The sequence below is a fragment of the Epinephelus lanceolatus genome, chromosome 21 (assembly GCF_041903045.1).
Source record: "Epinephelus lanceolatus isolate andai-2023 chromosome 21, ASM4190304v1, whole genome shotgun sequence".
Lineage (NCBI taxonomy): Eukaryota > Metazoa > Chordata > Actinopteri > Perciformes > Serranidae > Epinephelus > Epinephelus lanceolatus.
The window spans coordinates 7,309,233-7,331,394 of record NC_135754.1 but is presented as its reverse complement, the minus strand read 5'-3'; the positions used below and the strand labels follow the sequence as shown (position 1 = coordinate 7,331,394).

The following is a 22,162-nucleotide window of genomic DNA, read 5'->3' as shown; positions in this document are numbered from 1 at the left end:
TTGAGGTGTCCGGAGTCTGAGGAGAGGAAGAGGTGGTTTGTGATTTTGAGTAGGGCTGTCTCGGTGCTGTGTTTTGATCGGAAACCAGATTGGAAGCATTCAAAGAGATTATTGGAGGTGAGGTGGGTCCTGAGTTGGGAGGCTACAGCATGTTCCAGGATTTTAGATAGGAAGGGGAGATTGGAAATAGGGTGGAAGTTATTTGGATTGTCAGTGTTGAGACCAGGTTTTTTGAGGATGGGTGTGATGGCAGCCAGTTTGAGGGTTTGGGGAACGGAACCAGAATTGAGGGAGGTGTTAATGATGTCGGTGATGAGCAGGGAGATGGCAGAGAGGCAGTCCTTAAGGAGTTTGGACGGTATGGGGTCCAGGGTGCACGTGAAGGTTTTTATCCCGGTCATGAGGGTTGTTAGCTGGGCTGGAGATATTGGAGAGAACTGTGACAGGGGCTGGATGGTGGCAGGTGGTGAGGCAGGTGGGGAGATGGGGGGGGGGGGTTCCAGGGGTGTTGAGGTTACTGTAAATGGTGTCTATTTTTGTTTGGAAGTATGAGAGGAATGATTGGCATTTTTCAGTTGTGAATGATGAGGGAGTGTTGTCCAGGGGTTTAAGGAGTGAGTTTATGGTAGAAAACAGAGCCTTGGGGTTGTTGGAGCCAGAGTGGATGAGGTGGGAGTAGTGGGTGGTCCAGGCTGCGTTGAGTGCATCTTTGTATTGTTGTAGATGGTCTGTCTAAGCGAGAAGGTGAACAGATAATCCAGTTTTCTTGCAGAGTCTTTCCAGTTGTCGTTTCCGGGATTTCATTTGGTGGAGTGCGGGGGTGTACCAAGGGGCAGAGTGAGTAAATGAGAGTTTTTGTTTTGGTGGGGGCGAGCTGATCCAAGCAGGAGGAGAGTGTGCTGTTGTAATAGTTTACCAGGTCAGCAGGGTCATCAGAGGGCGGGGGAGGTGAGGCAGACAGACAGTAGGTGAGAGAGGCTGAGAGAGCTGCAGGTGAGAGGGAGTTAAGGTTTCTGAAGGTTATTGTCCGGCTCTGAATAGGGGAGGGGGTAGGGATTTCAATGTTCATTGTGATTACCAGGTGGTCGGAGATGTGCAGATTGTGACTGGATAGCTGTTGAATGTTTAGATTAGAGCAAACCAAGTCCAGAATGTGACCACGGCTGTGTTGGGAAGGTTATGTGTTGAGTGAAATTGAAGCATTGCAGCAGTTCTAAAAATTCTGTGGCCGGTTTATTGTCAGTACTGTCAATATGTAGATTGAAATCGCCCAGGAGAAGAACAGATGGTGAGATGGCGGATAACTGGGTCAAAAAGTCAGCAAAATCAGGAAGGAAGGAGGGATGTGCTTTTGGGGGGCGGTAAATGATGGCTGTGACCAGAGGGGATGGACCAGACAGTTTGTAGGTGAGGTGTTCAAATGAGGGGGTTGGAGGAATGGAGATGGGGGATGTTTTGATGTTTTTTCTGTGCATGGCAGCAATGTCACCTCCCTGGCCCTCTGTGCGGGGTTTGTCCATGTATGTGTATCCTGTGGGGGTGACTTGGTTTAATGAGAAATAGTCCAGAGGTGTTTGCCAGGTTTCAGTGAGACAGAGAAGGTCCAGGTTATTGTCCACTATGAATTCATTGAGAAGGAGACTCTTGTTATTGAGGGAGCGGGTGTTGAATAAGGCCATTTTGAGGTGATGTTGCTTCATGAGTTGCTGTGATGACTGGGGAAGTGGATGGAGGTTGACCAGATCAATATGTCTTGTGCAGGGTGGACGGGGGGCACCTGTATGTGGTGATGGTCTTAATGTGAAAAATTACAGGTTGTGTATGTAATGACTGATGTGGCCAGGGGGAGGAGCTAGAGGTCATGACAGTATCAGCAGCAGCAGGAGCCGCACTGTCAGAGGCAGTGTTGTGTAATGGCGGCTGGAGCCTGTGGGGGGAGTGGTTGAAAAAGGCCGTGCTCGCATGAATCTCAGGGGGAACCGTAGAAGAAGAGGGGAGCACTACCGAGGGGGCGTGGTACGTAACTAGTCAACACGTGTGTGCCAGTACGTGTACGGTGTGCTGTATGTTTGCAGTAAGGTAACTTGTAACTTGTAAGTAACTTGCAGGCTACCAAGTTTACCCAGGTGTAGTCCGTCATGCCGATAAAAAGGGGAGCGATTCCAAAAAAGGTTAAAATTGTCTATAAAATCAAAACCAAGGCTGCTGCAAGCAGACCGGAGCCAAAAATGAAGGGAGAGGAGTCTGCTGTAGCGATGATCACCGAGGCCAAGAGTGGGAAACGGTCCGCTAACAAAGATTGACTTCCCACAGTCCTTCAGGGTGGTGAACAGATTTTTAAAGTCAACCTTCAGCAGCTCAGACTGACATCGGACCACATCGTTCATGCCAATGTGGAAAATGATGCGCTTAATGGAGTCTGGAAAGGACTGTAGTAAACCGGGGAGTTTATCTATGATTTTTGTAGGTGGTGGCGTTGAAAAAACGGACATTTCTTATTATGGAGTCACCCACTATAGCCGTGGTTGGTGGGAACAAGGGGCGAGGAGAAGGAGATGGGCACCGCTGCTGTGTAGTGGGTGTCAGTGGTGATTGTGACCTGGGCACAACTGTGGCTGTGGGCTCGCGGGTTTCCTCAGTGCGGGGAGACACACCAGAGACACATCTCGCTCTGAGGGCAGCCTCTTTTACGATCATCCGCCGGGAGGAGGAGGTCCGCCGGAAGGAGGAGGTCGAGGGCTTGGCCGAGGATGCCGATGCAGGACCACTAGCCCCACGGGCCCCTGGCGGCGAGACAGGCACAGATGGAGTAGCAGCTGACAGGAGACCATAAGGATTTGAAAGCTCGAGGCAAGGCTTGGATCCAGTGGCAGGAACGTTTGTTTTGGTACCTCGAGTCGCGTCCGTCCAGAGTGGTGAAAGTGCAGGTCAGTTTGGGGTGGAACAGAGGAGCGGCAGGACTTTTGATTTTGCTCCAACCATGACCATTGGTTTATCCCCAACCTTGATCCACTCATTGTCGGGGTGTGCGTGAGCAGTCGCCAGAGGAGAGGGTGTTGAGCGGTCAGACAGCTGCAGACAGGTGGAGGAATTCCAAGGGACTGTGTCGTGGAAGGCAGCAGAGAGTGAGGAGATTTTCCGGGACTGCTCATGGGCCAAATCCAAAAATTGGGACAGCAAGGTCTCATTGGTTTTAAGTTCTGCTGCGAGTCGACGGTTTTCATCAGACAGGTAAGCAATTTTTTTGTTGGCTTTGATGAGCAGGCTGTTATCCCCAGGTGACACAGCTGTGATCATGGATGTGGCTGGTGTAGATAGATGGTGGTGGTGACTGGAGTGCAGTGAGGTATCCACAGGAGACAGGGCTGTAGCCATGGATGTTGCTGGAGAGACAAATAACAACTGCGGCAGCAAAGGTGTATTGTGTGGCAGATGAGATTGACAATTCGCCTGGTGGGGCTTCAGGACGTTAAAGGCAATAGACGGAAACTTACACGCGAGGACTCCAAAAAGGAGTCCGCGGCGTTGAGATGATAGTAGCACAGTTCAGTCCGTTTAGAATCTTCCAGTAGAATGGAAACTTACCGGCGAGGGCCCAGAAACTGGGCCCGATGAGAAGTTTAGGCGTCCGGTAAGCAGGGCAGGTGAGCAGACGCGTGGTTAGCTTCAGGTGCTAAAAACAAGCCGGTATAGCTAGCCAAGACGATCCGGTGAGCTCAGGTTGACCATTTCATAGAAAAATTCAAACAGTCGGTTTGTCGGATGATTAAAACTACAATCCGATCGAATGAGGAGCCATTTAAAAAGCAAGGCCAACGCACCGTCGTACCTAGAACAGTCATATAATCATTTTAGCATTAACCAAAGCTGAAGCACCCTGGATCAGTGTAAAGCATGCTTATGTCACAGCAGATCCTGGATTTGAACTGTTCCTGTTCTCCCTGGGTCTATGTGGATTTTCTTCAGGTGCCTTGGTGTCCTCTGAAGTCACACAAGTCTGATGAATTCGAAACACTAAATTGACCTAATGTGCCTGTCTTTGTCCGTCTCTCTCTCTCTGTTATGGACTAATGACTTATCCAGTGCATACCTTCTCTATTGCCCAATGCATACTGGGATAGGCTGGTAGGTTCGCATGCTGGGATAAATAACTGAACATATCTGATATATCCAGGATATGTTTGGAACAATTCCCAGTGAGAATCTGCATGTTAACATGTTCTACAAAAATCTCACACTGAAAATGATGACTTCAGAATTTACCCTTCAGCTACGTTCAGAATTCAGGTAAGTTAGGTTTAAGACAGACTGTTTGCACTGTTTATTTGCAAGTGATCAGATCGGATTTGTATTCAGACATCACCTATCTGCATAGGTTGCTGTGGTGACAACATAGGCATCAGTAGCTATGCTGGTGACATGGCTCTCCAACACAGAAGCATGAGAAATGGTCCAACATTTTTCCCTTCCAAACAATAGAACTGCCAAGTCCTGATGAAGAACACCTTCATCACACTAGACAAACTGGTAGGGAGGCTGGTATACATTGCAATGTTCTATGTTGCACTCATGGCTGGCTTCATTGCGCTGCGAGAGGTGTTATGCCATCCATGAAGCACTGACTGGTGGGAACATGTAGTCTTTGAGACTTTTGATGAAGACAGGTGGCTTTCCAATTTTAGAGTAAGCCCAGGGGATATTTCGCATGTTCTGTGGCCGTCTTGCAATATACACAACAGACACTTTGAAATTCACCTTCAACCAAAGCATCCAGACTGGGATGCATCTATAGGAATCCAACTGGAATTGCATTTAAAACCATCAAAAATTTGGTTTGGATCTAACTTGCAAAAATCGCATTTTTCGTTTGTCTTTTTTTTTTTTTTTTTCCTTCAATCAATCTGGATACAATCTGGATATGCCAAAAAATGGATTTGGGCTGGCAGTCTGAACAAGCCCTAGGTAATAGTGATAGTAGTATTGTCAAGGATTTATACAAATATCCTTAAAATTGTGTATTTATTTGTGATTGTTCTTCAAGGACCCTTGTTTTGTACTGAAGGCCTTGCATGTATGAAGGCTGGATGAATTTAACAGAAGGCTACCTTGCTTCAGGCAAAGATCTTTAGCTTGTTTTCAGATGGCTCAACCCCATGCTGATCTCACTCCTCCACATTACTCCAGTGTTTGACTTAAGGTAGTACTTGAAGAGTACATTTCTGAATTAATACATCCACACAGCAACTGAAGGTCACTCCGATAAGATAACTAACATCAACTAGATACCCCCAGAACTCAGCGCAACTTCATGTCTTTTGAAAGTTTCAAAAAAAAAAATCCCAAGACTCACACTTTATCCCTCTCTTTGTTAAACTGATGTTTTGGCCATGTTTGCTAGTGGCAGAGCTCTAAGTCGGTTCACCACTTCCAGAGTGAAATAACGAATGAATGTTGTGGTTTTCAAGACACACCTCTGAAAACATTAGGATATGTAATTGGAATTGGGTGTAAAGAAGGTACTTAATGCCACAAAATGATTAAAAGATTTTACTTATTCATTAAATTTGTATTATCATTAGCTGGGGCAGTAGTGGGTTTCCACAACATCACCATATTACAGAGTACCCCATGTTAAACGGTGTTCAGTCTGCAGCTGCAGTTGTGCTTGTTCCCATCACACTTCTTTCGTACTCTGTCTGTTTTCGCAGAGCAATGGTGCTGTTCTAAACCTGCAGAGCTCAGTAGATGGATTGGTATCTACAGCTCCGGAATATATGTCCATGTTTCTTCTTTCATCTCATCTGCCAGTCTGTCAGGAAGCTGTCTGCTCTTTCCCAGCTGCCAGCTACCCCCCTACCAAATAATGTTTGTGCCGCACCCACTGTGCATATCCGTGTGCGTGTTGGTGAGGGACTGTTGGTGTGACAGGCCTGCCAGTAACTGCCCTCTAATTACTGACTTGCCTGTCTAAGTTCCGGGAAGTCTAGTAACCTTGTTGGGTTAAATAATTTGTCTTCATCAGCAATAAAGACTCGCAGATAGTCCCAGTGGGCACTGACTTCACTTCATCAATTATGCCAGCCTGATATGGTTACATTAGACCCATATATCTCTCACAGATAACATTTGAAGGGATTATAACATAGCTGGTGACCCAGTTGAGTAATATAGGGGAGTCATCGGATGCTATGGATAAGGCTTTTTCCTAATTCACTGTAAATGATGTAATAGAAAATAACATTTCCATCACATATTTAAAAAAGGATAAGAAAGCCATATCTTCATCTGATTTCATGAGAATAATTAAGTTGTACCAATTACATATTTATATATGTATAATTAGCATTAGCAAAAGTAGCATTAATTGATATTTTCTGCCCATTCTGGGACAACATAAGAAGGTCTAAACACACTGACATATCATTGTCTTATATAGTGATATGGCAAAACAGTTGTTCAGTAATACAGCAAATAATGGAGCAACACAATGTTTCATTTGGACTCAATCCCACATAAAAAAAGATGATGACATTGCCAGGCTGTTCTCATGCACTGTTTATACTTACACCTGCGGAAAGTACTACACCAGAACTGTATATAACCCACATAATCATAAGCCAGTCATTCGTATATAACCCACATGATCAGGAAGGCTGGGATCACGTGACCAATGCACTGACAGGAGAGAAGAACGACATAGTATAAAAAGCGAAAGTCAGCATGAGAAGGCAGGGTGGGGTGGTGGATTGGTCAAACAAACACAGAACTGTCCCCAGGAGACCTGTAATCGTGTGCTGTGGGAAACCAGGGTACGTCATCACCATGCTTCTTTCCGTAAACCTGATCTACGTAACTTCACCCTCCTAAACCTAATCTATGCAAATTTACGTTAAGTAGGTAACGTGATTTTTTTTAACCTACTGTACATAACTTTACTTGTCTAAACCTAATTTATGTAATTTTACTTTCACTATGATGACACCATTTGTGAGGCCCTAAATTGTGATCTTGTTGGACTGTGGGGCACTTCATATGTTGTACTTTTTAATTTATTACCTACGGCAAGAGGTTTTGTTTGAGGTTCGGTCTCTTTGTTGTTAGTTTGTTTGTCAGCACAATTACGGAATACTACTGGCCCCATTTTCATGAAACCTGATGGAAGGGTGTAGCATGGGCCAAGGAGGCACCGATCTAGTTTTTTGGAGCAGATCTCAATCCAACGTACCCTCATACAGTGGTTCATACTATATCCTACAAATTAGCACTGCATGAATGACATTTAGTAATTAACATAAAGTTACAGAGGTTGGGTTTAGGTAAATTAAGTTACTTTAGTTAGGTTTAGGAAAAGAAACATGGGGACATTATGTAATTAACATAACTCTACAGAGGTTAGGTTTAGGCAAGTTGAGTTACTGTGGTTGGGTTAAGGAAAAGAAACATGGGGATGATGTGCCTTAGAATGACTAAAAGTTCACACGTTTCTGAACATCGTTCTCCTGGGGAAAGTCCTGGAGGAAAGTCTTGTCTTTTGTGACCTATACCAGCCTCACCCTGCCTTCTCACTGATCTGAATCCTTCTTTACTCCTGTCAGCACATAAGTCACGTGAACGCAGTCTTCCGAAAAAGGTGGGTTCTACAGGGATTCCCGGCTCATGATTACCTAGGATATGTACGAATTTTGGCACATTATTTTTTGTGGGAATCGTACAGTGCATGACAACAGCTTGCTGACTCAAAGGGCAGATCAATCAATTATTTTTCACTTTGGTTAACATTGCAAGATAGGGCATTTAGCCTTGGCAGAGGTCTGTGCTCCCTAAATGCCCTTCTAATTTGACCATATTTTAGTTACTTTCAAGAGGTGTAGGGCAAAGAATTCATAACTAAGTAGTGTGGTGGAGGGTATACTCAGGTATACAGGGTATATCCACCTCTTTTTTAGTCCGCTTACAGTTTACCCACCTATCAGCCAAAAGGCCACTGGAATATATAGGAGGGTATTCCCACTTTTTCCTCTGTAACCTTCCCATTTACCGAGTAGTACATACACATCATCAACTACGACTACACCACTACGGTTCACTACGGAAAAGACAAAGGGGACATACCAACAGACTGTTTAACTTAATTATTTAGTTGACGTTTTAGACTTTGCTAGTTTCTGGAAGTAGAGAACTATAGCAGAAACTTCTAATTACTTAAAGTGGTTAAACACATTAATGAAGATACTGAATATCTGCCTCTACTGTTGTAATGACCACTTTCCTCTCAGAAGTACCAGTACAAGTGAAGGCCCTGAAAGCCCCTCTGTCAGCTGAGCCCTAAACCCCACAAGACACAAGTCTACAGAGCTTCCTCCCTCGAGATGTCATTACCAGCTCTTTGAGAGGGGATCCATCAATGGGAGGAAGAGAGGAAGAAGTTTTCAAACAAGTTGGAAGGGCTACACACAGAATCCAACTGATCACATGAGACTGTCTTTGATTTTCAACACTGGGAAATCACACATCATATATAGATTAATAAAGATGGTATATTCTCCACGCAGCAATCACAGGAAAACATTATGATAGCCATTTTCTCAAGTTTTCCTAGTGTTTTTTCTTTCATCACTGCCATGAGAGCCATTTGTAAAGCAAAGATGGTGGCAGTTCTGTGTGTACCACGCTGTGTGGTGTCAGATAGTCCTCCCTCTGCCTGCGTGTCTGTCCTGTGAGACTGCAGGACGGCAGTAAAACTTACTCTGACCCACTTCCCTGTGAATCATCCTGCCATATGCTGCTGTACACACCCAATGCACACACCGGCCATCTTTCTCTGTCAAAATACAGATACACACTCTATGAGCATGCACTCCTCTAATCTAACACCTCTAACCAGGCCAAGCCAGCACAGAAGCATGACAGCGGCGTGTTGAGGCTGAAAGTAGCCCAGGAGGGAATACAGACCACATACTGAGAGGAGACATGCAGCTGATTGAAGTTTGTCTGAAAGGAGACACAAAACAGATAGATGTGAAGAACACACAATCACAAGTTTTATTTTGTTGTTAAATCAACTTTGAACTCAAGTCCAAGTCCATTGTTTCCCCTGAGGTGCACTGCTGAACTCTGGAGCCCTGTGGAGGTTACACTGAGATCAAACAGTTAATCCAAATATGCACAGTCATTGGTGGGAGGGTTTAAATGTTATTAGCAGTGAAACAATGAGGTGGGTGGGTTTTCCCTTTACCAGCCATATGAACTACTTACCATAAATAACCTTTATCAGAGCTATCCATTACCTTATTTCAGACCTGATCCTACTGACTGAGTATTGTGTGTGTTAAAGCCGGATATATCTGCCTCCTCCTCTGCCAGAGAGTTCCATTGTTATCCAAAAACTATGAAAAACAAATCAATGAGCCACACTGGTGCAGTGGGTGACATGTTCCTTCATTACCATGAACACACACACTAGTATATTTTGAATCAATCCCACATGTTGCTCAATAAGGAAGAGTTATTGCATTTGTTTGGGACTATTTTGAGCAGTGGATTAACACACATTTGGTGCTTAAAAACTGCAGTGACCAGCTGTTTTAGGGAAGTACTGCACCTTTTGAAAAAATGAAATTACAGATTTGTGAGGTGTTTTTAAATATGTCTGGAGTGGAATCAATGGGCTTAGAGATACAGACAGGAAGTCAGAAAGTATTGAGAGAAGGTATTGTAAGTTCTGGTCGTTTTATGGGATTTGTTTCAATATGAAAAATATAATTATAATATTTTTTTGATGGTTCAGACTTTCAGACCAAATACCAAAAGTTCTGGCAGGTTATTGTCATGTAATAACAGTACAGGGTAGCTCCTTTGTAGGAGTGTGTTCAGGGACATCTATTGGAAGAAATGAAATATAATATTCATAACTGTTTTAGTTAGTTTAAAATCACTGAAAACTTGAATCATTGTGTTTTCATTACCTTAGAATGAGCTGATTGTATTTACATACGGACTGGGTCTTCTCCCATGGACTCCGCCATGTTGTTTCTACAGTAGCCCACAACAGGCAAACTAAATACTGGCTCTGCATTGGGCCACTCATGTTTTTGGGTCGGCCACCGTAGTTTTCCAACATGCTTGGCACGTGGGAGATGTTTCAGTTGGTTGCAATCTGCAATATCACCACTAGATGCCACTAAATCCTACACACTAGACGTTTAACAATTACTTAGTGCGTAGTGTGAGCGTAGCTAGTCGAGAGAGAGAGAGAATGACAGTAAATGCCAACCATTTCTCATCCCAACTCATTAAGTAGCGCCAATTAGTTAGTGGACCTATATGTCAAAATATGACGTGCTAGGTATCCTCCTGCATCAGTTCTGAACATTGAGAGGTGGCATTTCCATGCACGCTTCTTACATACATTGTGTCTTTTCAAAATACACTTCCATTTTCACAATAAATGTACAGTTTTTGCTCATTACATGCATACAGTCTTCAAAATTAACTTACAGTGTAGGTAAAACTCTTTATTTCAGGTTTACTTCCTCAAGATTAGGCAACAAAAGCACGTGGTTAGACCATGGTTTAGCTTAAAATAAGTACTGTTGTTAAGTATTGTAATGTCACATGATATCTGCCATGTGACATACATCACTTGCATAGCATGCTATATATACTAGCACAGTATGTTACAATAACAGATAGTGCTCCCGGGTCCTACATTTGTTTCATCCATCCACCTGCCCTCCCACCCTCCAATCCACCTTACACAGACTCTGTCAGTCCTTATAATATGGTAGTTGCAGGCAGAGTTACAAACTCCTGCTGCTTGGTGCATATCATACCTCTGCATATGATGCCTCTGTAAATCAGTGTCTATTGACAACGTCCACTGACAGCAAAGTGATATTTGATCTGTTTGGTTGTTGCCCACTGCGTCAACAACTGCTGCCAGGTGGTGCATATCATACTGCCGCAAACAGTGCCCCTGTGCGTCGGTGTCTGATGCCAAGGTCACTGACAAAATGCCAGTATTTAACAAGTTAAGAGTTTGGGAATGAGAATGGGCTGTGGATGCACCCAGAAGATATGGGTCAACAGATGTCAACCTCATCACTAGAGTAAAACAGCAAAACACAGTTGTTACATTTCTACGTTTCATATGTAGCAGGGGGAGTCTCCCCTGTGCTTCCTGACCACAGTTTGGAAGCTGAAGCAGGAATTGTATGGAATGGCAATGCTGCAAAACAAAATTAACTGTGGTAGCACATGGGGAGAGGGGGAGACTAAATATTTAACTGACATTTGGTCCTAATACTTTAGAGTCAGTTGAGTTTTCTCATATGACCCCAGTTTGATATTATTTGGACTGTTTAGATTGTATAGCAGTGGTAATGCTTTAAATGCAGTTTACTCTGCAAACTCAGTGTGTGCATCCTGTCCAGACTCTCTCCAATTTTCAAATTCTACACATAGAGGCTCTAAGGTCAAAAAAGCAATTTGACTTCAAAGTTGCGATGGAAGGTGATAGAATAATGTCACAAGTTGGAAAATTGTTCTGCACTTTCCCAAACAAGTACAGGTCCCTCAGTGCCCTTTAGTAGTTGCTGGACTTGGACAATTTTCTGATGCCTCCACAGTTGATTCTTAGAGTATAATCAATCTAAGTAATTACCTTTCTCAGTTTGTGTATGTTCCCAAAGGAAGCCACTGTATGAAAACAACCATCTGTCTTCAGCCAGCTGCTTGTTGTTACATGGTATGTGCTCCTATGTTTAAGATATCAGTGTTTGACAGGGTTGTGTTTGAACTACAAGTAAAAGCAAATAGATGAGAGTAAAAATGTTTGTTTGAGGATATAAGAATATTGCAGTTACAGTGTTCACCATCTGGACACACCTATGTGCCCTGAGCCTTCCTTTTCTTTCTTTCTACCCCATCTCTCTTCTCCTCTCTTTCTTCTGTCCCTCTGTTGAGCAGTTTGTAATTGAGATTCAGGCCCACAGATGGATATGCCATGGACGCTGGCTCCGACATCACTGTTACACATCCAGCTATCTGTGGCGCCCAAGACATGAGAAGAATCCCTCAGCATCAAGGCCCCTGCATCGCCGAGGCAATTAGAGCAATCTCCCGCCTTGAGAAGTAAGAACGGGCCTCAGTCAGATGATGGTAATTGCAGTTTTCATACATGGGGCCCGCTCCCTTTTGTAATGCTGCGACAACCTCACAGGTTCAGCCAACCCAAACTTGTGCCTAATTAATTTGAATCATCAATTTGCATAATTGAATATTTACATATTGTAATGCATTCTCCACCTTTTGCAACTGACATCAGCTTGTGTTTGCAGACTTATACTTGTCAGGCTATTGAGTCTTATGTGTACAGCAGCAAACATTTGTACATGACAGGACTTTGAATGTGACCCTGTCGACACCCACAAGCCAGAGCCACTCTGTATCCAAGAGCCATGTATGAACAAACCTTGAAAGTCACAAGAAGTTTCACAGTGAATGATGGTTAATAGAAGTTATATAAAAAAAATGTCAGATAACCTTTCATAGATAGAGATTCACAAAGTATTTCATATTAAAAACAAATTACACAATAAAAGCAATAAAAAAGACAACGATACATAGCACAGGGCTGACAAGATAAAAACACAGCAGCATCAAATAAATAAGGACAGAGACAAATAAACAGGTTATTAGCTATTTGGATAAGCTAATCAAAAGCCTGTCTGAATAAAAATGTTTTAAGCTGTTTCATAAAAACATAAAACAAGCCCGGGGATCGCAATTATAAGAGAGCATCCAAAGATTGGGCTCAACAGCTTAAAGAATAAGAAAGCATAAGAAAACAATGACAAGTGTCCATCATAGTGCCCCAGAGCACACAGCGATGTCATCAAATGTCTCGTTTTTTTTCTGGCAAACAGTCTGAAACCTTAAAATTTTCAACTTACTATTATGTAAGAATAGCTGTGATTTCTAAACAACTTATTATTTAATCTAAATCATAGTTGCAGCTCTAGTAAATACCAACAGTAATTCAAAGACTTGGACATAGGAGGTTTCTATCAAAGCCACTGGTTGACACTGTTGCTGCATCTGACCTCAAATACTATGCACCAGGGGTGTGGTCTCAAGTCACATGACTTGGACTCGAGTCATACTTGAGTCACAAATGTGATGACTTTTGACTCGACTTGACAAATTCAAAAAAGACTTGCAACTTGACTTGGACTTTAACACCAATGACTCCTGACATCACTAGGATTTGAGCCTTTTGACTTGAAAATACTTGATACCTTTCCCTCAGCCCAAATATTAAAAGTATGTTATTTGAAAGATGTAGCATGAATAAATTAATTTCCTGTCATTTCCTGGATCAACCATCATTAACGGTATTTATTCCTGGCGAGTACATGTTTAATTCCATGGATTTACTAAGCTTGAACCAATCCGACAGCATCCAAACAAATTGCAAGAAAGTACCATGATGAATTAACGTTATGTTACTGAGCAGTTGGAAAAACAATTTGCAGTATGCAAAACAAGTTGGTCAAAACTTACAGATGCAACTTCCAAGTTTGTTTTTTTAAGTTACACAAAGAAGGGTGAGTCAAGGCTAATATTAACAAAGTTAGCAAGATAATGCTTAGCCAACGTTTTAACTCTGTCGTTAAAATGACATTATATTTGGTGTAGAGTGCATTTTGACTTGTTTGGGACTCAAGACTTAAAGTTCAGGACTTCAGTCCTGACTTGGGACTTGACTCAGTGCTTTCTTGTCTTGACTTGGGACTTGACTCAGTACTTTTTCTGTCTTGACTTGTGATTTGAACGCAAAGACTTGAGACTTACTTGTGACTTGTAAAAGAATGGCTTGGTCCCGTCACTGCTATGCATTACATACCCAATATGTGTTGTATGGTTCAACATACTTTGATGTAAATAAACAGTAGTAAGTCTCTCACTGAGCTACAATTACCACCCCACTTCCTGGGAGCCTCCCTACCAGCTGGGGATGCATAACCATGGTAATCCATGTTAGCTCACTTCTACTGGCATCTGTAAGCATGATGAACCTTTGTAGTTATGTTGTTGTTTTTCATCAGATTTTCAGAAATAACGTTACTTTGGCTGTTAGAAAATGCGAACCCCAGGCAAACTTGTCGTGTAACGTTATGTTACAGGCATCTTCATTGCCAGTTAATGCTTAAATTAGCTAAATGCTAACATCAGCATGCTAAGAAGCTGATATTTAGCAAGTATAATGTTTATACGTGCACCCAGTTTCCATCCAAATAGTTTTTGAGATGTTTCAGTCTAGTGGTGGAGTAACTGGCCGACATCCATTCCTTCTAAGATATCTTAGATCTAATACATTCATGCCGCTATTCTGTTAACCAACTTGTGAACCTTACAATTTCACATGCAACCCCTAAATTAACAGTACCTCAGAACAGTATTAATCCCACAAGGAAAACACAGAATGGTGATGGCTACCCTTCAGAAATGGACCCTTCCTAAGTCCTGCCCCTTTTTGCTTTGTGCTCCAATAAGAGTTGAGCAAGCTTGGCACCCAGCAGAACATTAGTCAACTTTCCTTTAGATATGCTATGTGCCAGGCTTGTCTATGTTGAAAAGAAAACCACATTTTAAAAATAATTGAAAGATGTGACCACAGAACCTGTAAAAGCGACACTCAACACACTGTAGTATACTGGTGTCACAATCTTCACAAACACATTTCATTTTTATGAAGTCACATCAGCTAAGAAAGCCAATGTCAGAACAATGCAAGCTAACTAGCTAGCTAACGAATAGCTACTTTAATAAAAGGAGTTGGCCAAATGTCAGATCGACAATTGCTCCTTTTACACTGAATCGTCAAGGCGAGAATTTCATGCTGTTTTGCCGCCTAGCCGTTCTGTATAAAAAGTACAATTGCAAATGTGAAGGTGGCATCGGATGTAGTAACAGTGCCAAAATGACCTCTGTATTAACGGGACAGCAGGCAGGATGGGATCATGGGCGGCATGGGTGTGACATTTTGATTACGTGTCATGCATGCGACCCACTGCAAGAGATTTAAAAACAGCTGATAGCAGTCAGCAGTTATCCTTCCATTGTATACTGAATCCCTGCTGCCGACTTCAAGAACCTATATATCCTGAAACAACACACTGCGACACACCGGTGTCGCTATGTTTGTTTTCTTTGTGTCAACCTTGTCCAACCTAGCAACAGTAACTAAGGGGGGCAGGACTTTGGATCAGTCACTTGAAAGGATGTAAATACAGTAATTGAAGACACTTACTGTTGGTACACAACATCCCACCCACCCGACCACTTTGGAAAACCTTGTGACAAGTAAAACTGAGTAGTTGTGAAACCCCACTGGAGACAGGTTACAGTGCATCTGGTACAGTTACTCATAGCCAAAAATATTATCAATGGGTCCAGGAGCACATGTATGGATCCTTTCAGCTACCTGCAAACATCTGCAGTGAGCCAAACTGGAAAAGACCCAACACTAGCAGCAGAACCCGCACTGGTCTGCCGGCAGCTTCACACACAGGTACACACACTCTGTGTGATACCACACACCTGCTATCAAACACAGGATATTAAAACCATGTGCAGAAAGAGCTTTAGAGACTGGTTGGCTGGCTGACTGATATCTGATTGGGTGGTTGGCTGTCCAGCTGGGCAAACCTGAGAATGTGGCTATTTCCTCCAGAGAGAAAGTACAGCTGCCGTCCAAGAGCCTGCTGTTTGTTGTTCTACCTAACACTCACTGTAATTAGGCAGATTCAGGGCTGCCAGTAGCACACACACACTCTCACACACGCACACACTCAACCTGCATGCTTGTCAGATTTCCTCATCTGGTTGATCAGGACTACAGGAAGATGTTTTTCGTGAACAGCAGAAGAAGAAACGAGACAGAAGCTGAAGTAGAAAATCCCCCTCGGTGTTCTGAAGGGTCACAGACTGCCACTAAAGCATTTGGAGCTTGTTTAGCAACCAAAATATGATTAAAAGCTTTAAAAGCATGACTTTTGCTGAACTCAGGATTCTATTTAACGAGACATCATTACTAAATATCCCTTTTTTTAATGGAATACACCACCTGGCACTGATGTTCACAATGCTTTTTCTGCACACACCTGACTTCAAAGAGCGAGAACAAAAGCAGGAGAGAGCCCCGCGTCCCCAAATGTGAGGAACGCCACCATTTCCACAGCGCTAATAGATTCCCTGTGCGTTTAGTTTGAAATATAAAGCAGGGGGGGAAAAAAGAACAAAAGACATCTAATCCTGTTTCATAAGCACTATTCATAAATGTGCAGGAAACACTTCGTGGAGAGAGTGAGGATGCCGAAATCACTTTTTTCACCTCCCCGGCTAAGTGATTAAATTCATTAAAATCTCTTCAAGTAATTGCAGCTCATCTATGGCAGAGTAAATATTCAATTAATAGTGCCTTTTTCATAACAGTGATTCCTTCAGTCCGCGGCGCATAGCCTTGCATGTCTCCCCGTCATTAATTAAAATTTCTCTTTAGAGGTCAATTAAATTTCCTTTAACTATTCATTAGCCACAATACAGAGCAGCACAAAAATCTATTAAAAGAGGAGTTCATCTTCCCTACGCAGTTTCCATGTGTGTGTGTGTTGTGATGGGGGGGTTGGGTTGGGTTAATCTTTCTCTTTGCTTTCCTCCTGGGCAGAAAGTGGGCTTAAGCTCTTTCTGTGTCGAGATGGCGAGCTGAGCTGTGGCAAGACGAGGCAGGAGCTCTTTACCGGTCTCCGTAGCGTGTTTGGCCAAGGCTGACTGGCTGCCAAACAGCCAGAGACAGAGCAGGGATGAATCAGCACTGACAAGGTGAAGCCAGCTTCGTGTTCACCGGCTGACAGCTCAGGTGCTCAGAGAGATGGAGACACAACAGATTACATTTAGGCCACTGCAGAGAGAGACGAGGGAAGAGAGGGGGAGATAAAGCAAGAGAGGAGGAAAGAGTGCAAAATGGCTTTTGGACTCTGGAAACTTTTCTCAGAGATAAATGAGAAAGTTGGTCTCGGGTTTGTGTGGGTGTTAAAGTGTGCTGTCATGTGATGATTTGGAGAGTGGAGTGGGGTGGAATGGGTTAGGGAACAGTGAGAGGATCATTCCGCCGTTCTATGAAAATATGAAAAGAGAGGACATATTTATTTTTAACTTATGGAGTGTTAGTCACTGTGTGAATTATGACTTCTGTCTGTCACAAGCAAGGTGGAAAAGTGAGATATTGTTATAGAACCTCAAAGTCTACATATGGAAGAGGGCAGAGTTAGGAAATGCACAGATCCAAAATGACCCTATGAGTGTTCTCAGGTGTGATAAAGTTTGGTCAAGTTTAGGCAACTCAAAGAACTTTACCCACATAGTTCCAAACTTTTAACAGTCTTCTGCCTCAAACACGGCCATGTCCTTCACACCTTTTTTTTTTTTTCTGAAAATTCATTTTGTTCGTCATGTTCATCCTAAAAATATACACAATGATGACCACAATTTATTTTGAACCAAAATAATCCCCATTATTTTTTGATGCTTAAGTAAAATGTAGCCCGCTGCATCACAATGACAACCGCTCTTCTAAAAATGGTACAAGTCTTTTTCATTTTTTGGTACAACCAATGTTTTACGTTACACAAATGTAAGTAGTTTTACCACAACAAAGACATGTAAAGTTTGGATATATTCACACATTTGTAGGCCCATTTGTATATGTAAAATAGGTTTTGCACATTTGTGGATCACTTTCTGTCAGTTTGTGGGCCACATGACATTTGTGACTTCTGTTTCTATGGTGACACAGCAATTGAGGCTTTTGTCATACTAAAGTGGCTGTTTCATCTCAAGTGGTGTTCGTGTGTGTGTGTGTGTGTGTGTGTGTGTGTGTGTGTGTGTACATTACCACATAAACAAATAGGAGGGAAGTCACAAATATCACGTGGCATCCAAACTGACAGGAAGAGATCCACTAATGTGCAAAACCCATTTCACATGTACAAATGGATTCACAAATACATAATATGACTTAACATGTATCCATGGTGTTGTCACTATTTTAAATTGGTAATACGTTTTGAATAGTTTTGACGTGAAATTAAAACACGTTTACAGAGTAAGTTATGCATATTTGCAGACTGCTCTGTATTTTTGTGGATATGACTTTACATAACACAAATTGAAAAAAAAAAAAAAAAAAAGTTTATGGATAGTGAGATATGTGTGGATGGTACACATTAAAGGATTGTTTTCTGTGGGTTACAACTATTAAAGTCCAATAAAGAAACTTCCTTACCTGGCCAGATTCAAACCAGGGATGTTGTGGTTAAAGGAGTACTTTGGATGTTTGGAAATGTATCACTCAGCATATTACAGTAGATGTCTGCTGGCACACCCTTAGTTTATAGAAGTGGCAGGAGTTCTGACATGAAAGGCATGCAATGTACTGTGGACGGGGTCAGCAGCAAAACACACTTTGCCACCTAAAAAAATCAATAACAATTTAAGTGTGCGCTATTTTTAAAAGTATTTTCACCACTTTACCTTTCTGTCAGACAGCTTGTTTCAATGGAGAAGCCGTTAACGGTTTGCTGAACACAGGAGCTGCTGGTCTACTGCTGACTGGATCAGTAAGTTTGTGTTTTGGTGTGACTTTGGTGAATCAAAACTAACCTTTTTAAACCCCTAAGTCTGGAGTCTGGGCTTGAAAAACAGATAACAGAACAGAACAGATTCAGTTTACTTTTTTAGGTGTATAAAATATGTTGTGTTGCTGACCCTGTCCACAGCAGAACATGGCATAGTGTTGGTACTCTTGCTGCTCCTACTTCTAATCTACTCAATGTCTACTATCTACTATATAATACACTGACTACTAACAAATACCTCATGTAACCCCACTTCAAAATACCCAAACTATCCCTTTAAGCAACCTCACACCAACGTTGATTGTTGGTACAAGACAGGATGTAGACTATGTTCTCCCCTATCAAAGTCACCCACTTTGTTGGCTCAACCATCTATCTCAAAGCATTTCGCAACTATATAAAAACACCACTTTAGCTATTTAGAGAGGACAGTGATTGCTATCACGACTGCAAAAACTCACTTGTCACAAAAACGTCAACTGAGGTTGTTTTAGGTGTTTGAGCAAACAAATAAATGCTGTCATAAGGACAGTCTCAAGGTGACATATCTCTTACTGATTCGTCCAGAAGCATTTTGAGAGCAATGACATTGAGTATTGTCCTTTATGTTGGAAAAACAACACAGTACCCTGTCTCGACTTCTCCCTCAACTCCCCTCCACTTCCCTCTGATTCATCTTAATAGCAATAACACTGTGCCATTGTGAGCGATGTCCTTACTCCGGACACACTGCAGGGTAGCTGTTCTCAAAGTGGAGTCCTTGAGGGAGCAGCAGGGGAGCCCTTGCAAAAAGAGGAATTGTTAAATCTTATTTTCACTTCAAGTAGAAATTATACCAACGAGAAAATGTATGAATGACTATTCTAATCACAGGTTTCACTACTAATTCTATGAAATTCTCTGAGTGTATACGGACTGCAATTCAATTCTAAAAGGTCCAACAATTATAATCTGATCAAGCAGGGGTCCAAGGACATGACATGGGGCTATTTTTGGATCCACTAGATGTAGCAGTGTGCCATAGGTGGTAAACTGCAATGCGTCCTATATGCTCTATCATTGCCCAAGGCTAACCCTGTACTAACTGCTGGCATGTAAACATAAACTAATCATAACATTAATCTCACCATGCAACTGTGCACTTTTGAAAGCAGCCCATCTGTGAAGGGTTCCCAATTAGCTGCTGTCATATGGCACAGGATGGAACAGAATTCTGATACACACTGTCCTTGGTACACCACTGTACAGGAGAATATAATAAACAATATGCCTGAGTAATCCGCTGTTAGGCTGCAGGATTTCATCTGTAAAGCCCTTAAGATAAAGTCAAGGCTTCCCTTGAACCAGAGCACAACCATTGTGCACCTCTGAATAGGTGAACTGTTTTGTATTCTATCACCAGCAGAGTGTTCGTTGGACAAATAGCTCACATTGTGTGCCAAAACAAATAGCAGTCACGAGCATCAATCAGGGATACACACCGTATCAAAGTACAATAGCGGCGAAACAACAGCAACACAACAGTGACCAGCACTAGAGCAGTGAAGTGGAACGTGTAAGAGAAGCAACCAAGAGAGAGTCAACGAAGCTCCAGCAGTGAATAGCATGGTTTTGCATTTGTGTGTCTTTACCTTGCGTCCACCTGTGTTCAGTTTTATGGGCGTGAGGAAGGGGTCAAAGATCATGTGGCTGGTCTCGATGTTAACTGGCGACTGCCTCTTCCCCACCGAGCACAGGTTCCAGGCCGAGTTTACCAGCCCCCAGAACGACGGCACTGCAACACAAAAGAGAGAGTGTGTGTTCAAAAGGGTGAGCATCTGCAGCGACGAGATAGGGCCCCGTTCCACCGAGAGGTCACCAAGAGTGACGGGCAGAGTTTGTGCTTCAGCATTTTTTTTTAATTTAGACCTGCCAGACTCACAGTGGGAGAAATGTAATTAGCAGGGTTCAACTGATGTGTGCTTTTGAAAGCGTGTAGAAATACTTTGGGACCGCACCTGCAGAGTTCTTCTGATGTTTGAAAACTTTTTTAAATTCTAAAATTTATGTTTTTGTGAACAATGTCAAATTGTGCCGAGGTGTAGTAAGAGCATAAATAAATGCACAGAGACAGACATGCACATACATACAGTATACATGGCACATATGGTACATGCCGACTGAAAGAGAATGAAATACAAAAATACATATTACATACATATACATATAATACATATAATAATATATACATTAAAAAAAACAGTTTGGAGAACATAAAAGAAGAAACATTACACAAAATGAAACTTCTAGTTGTTACCCTACCCTCCCAAACTCCCATCCCTATTTTCATTAATTTATTCAACCTTTCCTCAGCCTGGTCCAATGAGAGCAGTTCATTCTCTTTTTGCAGGAGAACCCTTTGTAAACATGACAACAAAAGCAAAGGCAACTAGAAGGGCCCTCAGAGAGCAAAGGCCTCTGGCAAGGCCAAGTACTCTTTCTCACAATGCCAAAGGTGCAATAAACATCCAGAGCGTTAATATAAAAGCAAACAACTATTTTCTATGTAAAGATGTAGTAGAGTAATGGCGTCCTAAGTGAGAATAAGGTCACACTCCCTGTGTGTGTGGTATTCTGAGTTTCTCTGTCAAAGCTGATTTATAGTTCTATGCAGAGCCTACGCTGTAGCCTACGCAAATGACCTATGCCATTGTGAGCATTTATATGTGTGGTGGTGTGTCTGTATCGCTCTGCAATTAAACCTTGAAAGGCTGGTGGTGGGGTTTATATGCCTCTGTGTTAGGTTTCTGTGAAGGGCTGTAAAGTTTGATTGTTTCATAACACACAAAAACACACGAAACATGGCTTAATAATGACAATATTAAACACAAGTATAATGTCTGCTCCATTATAACTTGTGTGTTTTGCTATACACATTTTCATCAAAAGTACAACATGCTAACTATATTAGCATGTGCCTATGACATTTTGCATTGCATAAATTTGCTTAGCGTCTCGCAGAGTTTTTCTTGATGAAGCAAGGAACAACAGCAACATTCAACAAAGGTAAGATTACATAGTTGGGCTCCATTTTAACTCAAAACGTTGAGTTGTCTAACTCAAGACAGGTTTTTTTTCCCCACAAATACAACATGCTAACAAAGCCTACCACATTTTATATTGCATGATTTAGCCTAGTGTCTCGTGGAGTTTCCCCACACTCGTGTGAAGCCAGAAACAACAGAATCATTTAACAAATGTAATGTTGTGAAATTCTATATTATAACTCACAATGTTACCTGACAAAACAACTGTCTTATACTGGACAAGTTTTCGCCATATATACAAGATGCTAACATTATTAGCATGAGCCTGTGACATTTTAAATTGCATAAATTAGCCCAGTGGCTAGCAGACTTTCCTCTTCTCATACGAAGCCAGAATAAATCACTCACAAGATTTCATATATATATAAAAAAAACCTG

At 42.2% G+C, this 22,162-nt stretch overlaps 1 protein-coding gene across 1 annotated transcript in view; it reads right to left on the bottom strand.

Annotated features, from left to right (window-relative positions):
* ca10a (carbonic anhydrase Xa) overlaps positions 1-22,162 on the bottom strand; it is a 379,419-nt gene that overhangs the window by 195,530 nt on the left and 161,727 nt on the right. The window contains exon 5 of the mRNA XM_033611814.2: positions 20,330-20,472. Coding sequence (XP_033467705.1) covers positions 20,330-20,472 — 143 coding nt within the window. The remainder of the gene's footprint in view (positions 1-20,329; positions 20,473-22,162) is intronic.